A 4,064-nucleotide genomic window follows, 5' to 3' on the forward strand; every position below is an offset into this window, starting at 1 on the left:
TTGCATTTTGCCTCCTCTATTAAAAAAATTAGTAAATTAACCCTTGTACGTTAGATCAAAAAACAAACTGACCTTTTCATCAAAAATTTCATTTAGTTCTACTATTAAAAATTGGTCTCTATCCGTTAGCATAAAGTATACATGACATGCCACATGTCGTAATTTGGTTATTTTGTTAGCCATGCCAATTTATAACTATACAAATAGATGAAATTTTCAACATAAATGATTAATTTGCTTTTTTATCTAATGTACACGGATTCATTTGCCTATTTTTTAATAGGGGACAAAATGCAATTTGACTACTAATACAATGACCTCTATGGTCCTCTTACCGGCTAATGGATAATATCCAAGCAAAAACATGGATCCAAATGACAAATTGATTCTAATAAGAAGGGAAGTGTAGGAAAAAGATCAATGAACATAGCTTGCTATGCTTTGCTACAAAGAACAAGCTTAGCTTTCTCATATCAAACTTCACACAGTTCCACAGCATGAAGCATATAGAAGCAGAGTTTCAAGAAGATTGATTATGTTTGTAGTCTATTAAAAATCAATTAACATTATTCATTGAAGACTGAAAATGTCATCTTTTTCTAACTGGAATGCCTAAATTATTTCAAGATGGTCCACAAGTGCTAAACAAAGATATCCTTTTGCAGTCTACATCACCTAATCTTGTTCTTCTTCTGGCTTTGGCTCTGCACAGCCGAAGAAATTTTCTTCCAACACCGGATAGCAATGAGCGAAGGTATCAAAAGCCAAAACGAATTTGCCAAAACATAGTATGCATAGTAATAAAATGGGCTTGCAGAAAAGTTATCACCCTCCAAGTAAGCTGTTATGAAATATACAAATGTACCATATAACTGTCCCAGAGAGATGGCAAATTGGAGTATGTAGCTATATCCTTTTCCTTTGGCAATAGCATACCTTCCAAATTGGAAAAAGAAAACATTTGTCAATGACAACAATCAAAGTAGAAGGAAATAGATGTATATGTAAACAAAACTAAATCTTACACTGCTAGAAGGCAAGGTGGACCTTCAAGAACTGATGTTATTCCTTCAACAGCAACAATTGCTGAGTCTCTTCCTGCATATCTTGAATCACCTTTGCTATATTCCTTCCCTGCCATTAAATCATATGAATAAATAGAAGGTAGGGGTAAAAGTACCATGGAGGCACTTATACAAGGAGTCAGATTGCTTTCACCCTCTCTATTAAAAAAATTGGGCAAATTAATCATTGTATTTAAGATCAAAGAGCAAATGAGTTCTTTTGCTAAAAAAAAGGTTGATGTCCGTCGGCATGAGTAATACGTAGCAAGCCAGATGTTAGTATTTGATTATTCCATCAACAGGGATTAATTTGCCCATTCTTTTAGTAAAGGGGGCAAAATTAAAATCTAAATCCTAGTACAGGGGTGTCATGGTACTTGAGCTATTAATAATTATCAAGAACATTCAAAACTAAGAGCAACTTACAAACTTCAGCCAGATAAAATCCAGTCTTGTCTTTATAGAATTCAGGGGAGAATGCAAAATATCCTTCAAGAATTATGTGTGTAAGTCCCGTGAAAGCCCACCAGCACATCAACAATCTATCAAGTTTAGATATGCTGCGCGATCGCCCTGGTATAAAAACAAGTAAATATCTAAATTAAAACAAGTTTAGAGTCCTTTAACTGGACACTTATGGTCCATGTCACAGATCAATGCTAGGATTCCTCCGGTCTATTAGTAGATCTAGAATGCAGCAAGTTGTAATAACTTTTTTCAACGTATTGGTAAGTAGCTAATAAGAAAGAAATCAAACCCCAAAACATGTGAAAAGTCTGCAGAATTTGTAGTGAAAATGAAAGGTGTTTTGATTTACATCGAAAATGGGATTAGAGAAAGAGGGACAAACCAGAGAGGAACCAAACAAGGGAGACGACGAGCAGGGAAGAGAGACCATAGACGGTAAGAATGGTGGACTGAGAAAGGGAGACGGGAACATATCCAGGCAGTTGCAGATCCCTGGGCACATATGGATGCTCCATTTTCAGTCGCCTTTTGTCTCTTCTGCAGTTCTACAACTCAAACTCCACCAAGTCAACTTATATGGAGGGTTTTCTCTTTTTCCATTAATATTTCAAGTCATTATTTTTCTATAAAAAAAATCAAATAAAAGGATAAAATTTCAAAAAGCTTTTTACAAAAATACATACAAATTCTGAAAAGCACCTTTCTAATATTTAATGATTTTAAAAATAGATATCCTTTCCTAGGTGAAAAAAAATATATTTTTATGGTCTTATAAATGAAATATCTTATATGTAACTAAAAATTATAATTTTTTATATATAAAATATTAACTCTGATATAATTTAGACTTATTTAATTTTTTTAATGATATAAAGACTAAATTTATCCGTTTAATAATAGAGAGAGTAATTTAACCCAATATCGGACCTCTTATCTACTTTAATCCAACGTATATATTCAACATATATAATCAGATCGGTCGGATTATCCATTCTTGCTCTAATTAAATGCAGTACCGGAATTAGTTAGAATATATTCAACATATATATAATACTATCATTACTTTCAACCACCCTACACTAATTTTGTTTCCATAGTAGCTATATTAAAATACCAATTCCACAAGTTTCAAATTACCCACTCATGTCATATTACTTTCGCTTGCCTTATAATGTTATTGCCCAAATTTTGATAAGATGCATTGAAGTGTCGTTATTCTTCGTACAAACATACGAATATCACTTTGCACCGTAGTCACTTGTGAGCTTAATCACTTTCCTAATGGCATGCCATTTATATCCTACTAATTTTCATTTTGTCCACACGGACATACATACTATAAATTTTTATCACTATTTCTCAACAATGAAACAATTCAAATTTTACTATTTTACAATTTAGTCTTTATTTAAATAGAATTAAGAATCATCAAATTTCACTTGACATTCACCTTATTAAAATTTTACATTTCACTTGAAGACTTTGTATTAACATCTATTTCACTTATCTAACTTTGTACTCTTTGCAATTAAGTCTTTATTCTTCAAATTACTACACATACACTTTTCATTTCACTATAAGAATATACTTTCACTTTAAAATAATTTTCATAGTTCAAAATATCATTTTTATACACTAAAAAATCCCATGAATATTACCAAACCAATTTATCAAATTTTCAATTAGGGTTTTAATTAAATAAAGTAAAACTCTTGATATACTTCAAACAAAAATTGGTTGAGATGACCCATTCTTTCTTCCTTCACTCCTTTGCTATCTCTTTGCCTTTATCACCAATTGGATGTTCACTCCTCGTCTCCTTCTCTTCATTACAAATAAACATACACAACATTTACACATCAATATCATATTCACATATCACTTCCATGCACATCAAATGAGATAAATATGAAATCTCTTAACAAAAGCTCATCATCCTTACCTTACTTACACAAATCCCTAACTTTTCTTCACTTCCAAGATGTACTCTTGCTAGTTCCACCAAAAACTAATCATGTCATGAAGTTTTTATCCTTGTTTTACTAAAATCTATGATGGAAATTTGAATTTAAAGCTTGGGATAAATTAAAAATGGAGGAAGAGGACTAAAATGAAAGGAAAATAAAACTTTGTTAGAAAAAAGAGTGTGGGATATGGAGAAAAAGCTTTGGAGGATGATGATGATGACTTTTTTCTTCTTCTCTCTTTTTCTCATCTTTCCAACAAAATATCTATCATCATTTCCCTTTTGTATATATTATTTTATTAAAAGAAATCACATCATCATCATTAAAAATCAAATGTTGCAAATTCATTTTCAATCTCAACCACATCTCCATGTACTTTCATGCTTAAATTTCCTTTCTAGTCTTTCCTCTTTTCCCATCCATATAATCTAATCTTTTCATATTTCTAATTTTTACATTACGACCCAACACGTCTCACACTTTTACAATTTAGTCCATTCCTTAAATTAATTTTCCTAAATTCAAAAGTCTTTCTAATTTCCTATAACACTCAATTACCTTATCT

The 4,064-nt window shown here is 31.4% G+C and overlaps 1 protein-coding gene across 2 annotated transcripts; it reads right to left on the reverse strand.

Moving 5' to 3' along the window:
* Positions 1-417: 417 nt before the first annotated feature.
* On the reverse strand, positions 418-3,756 carry LOC107888521 (probable 3-beta-hydroxysteroid-Delta(8),Delta(7)-isomerase). 2 transcript variants are annotated; one of them, XM_041100136.1, is made up of 6 exons: positions 3,475-3,756; positions 3,254-3,356; positions 1,915-2,077; positions 1,491-1,637; positions 1,026-1,134; positions 418-936 (listed from the first exon to the last, which is right to left on the reverse strand). In XM_041100136.1, the coding sequence occupies exons 2-6, from the start codon at positions 3,281-3,283 to the stop codon at positions 672-674; spliced, it is 714 nt and encodes a 237-aa protein (XP_040956070.1). In that variant the 5' UTR covers positions 3,284-3,356; positions 3,475-3,756; the 3' UTR covers positions 418-671.
* Positions 3,757-4,064: the final 308 nt, after the last annotated feature.

This window comes from Gossypium hirsutum, chromosome D09 (assembly GCF_007990345.1).
Source record: "Gossypium hirsutum isolate 1008001.06 chromosome D09, Gossypium_hirsutum_v2.1, whole genome shotgun sequence".
Taxonomy (NCBI): Eukaryota; Viridiplantae; Streptophyta; class Magnoliopsida; order Malvales; family Malvaceae; genus Gossypium; species Gossypium hirsutum.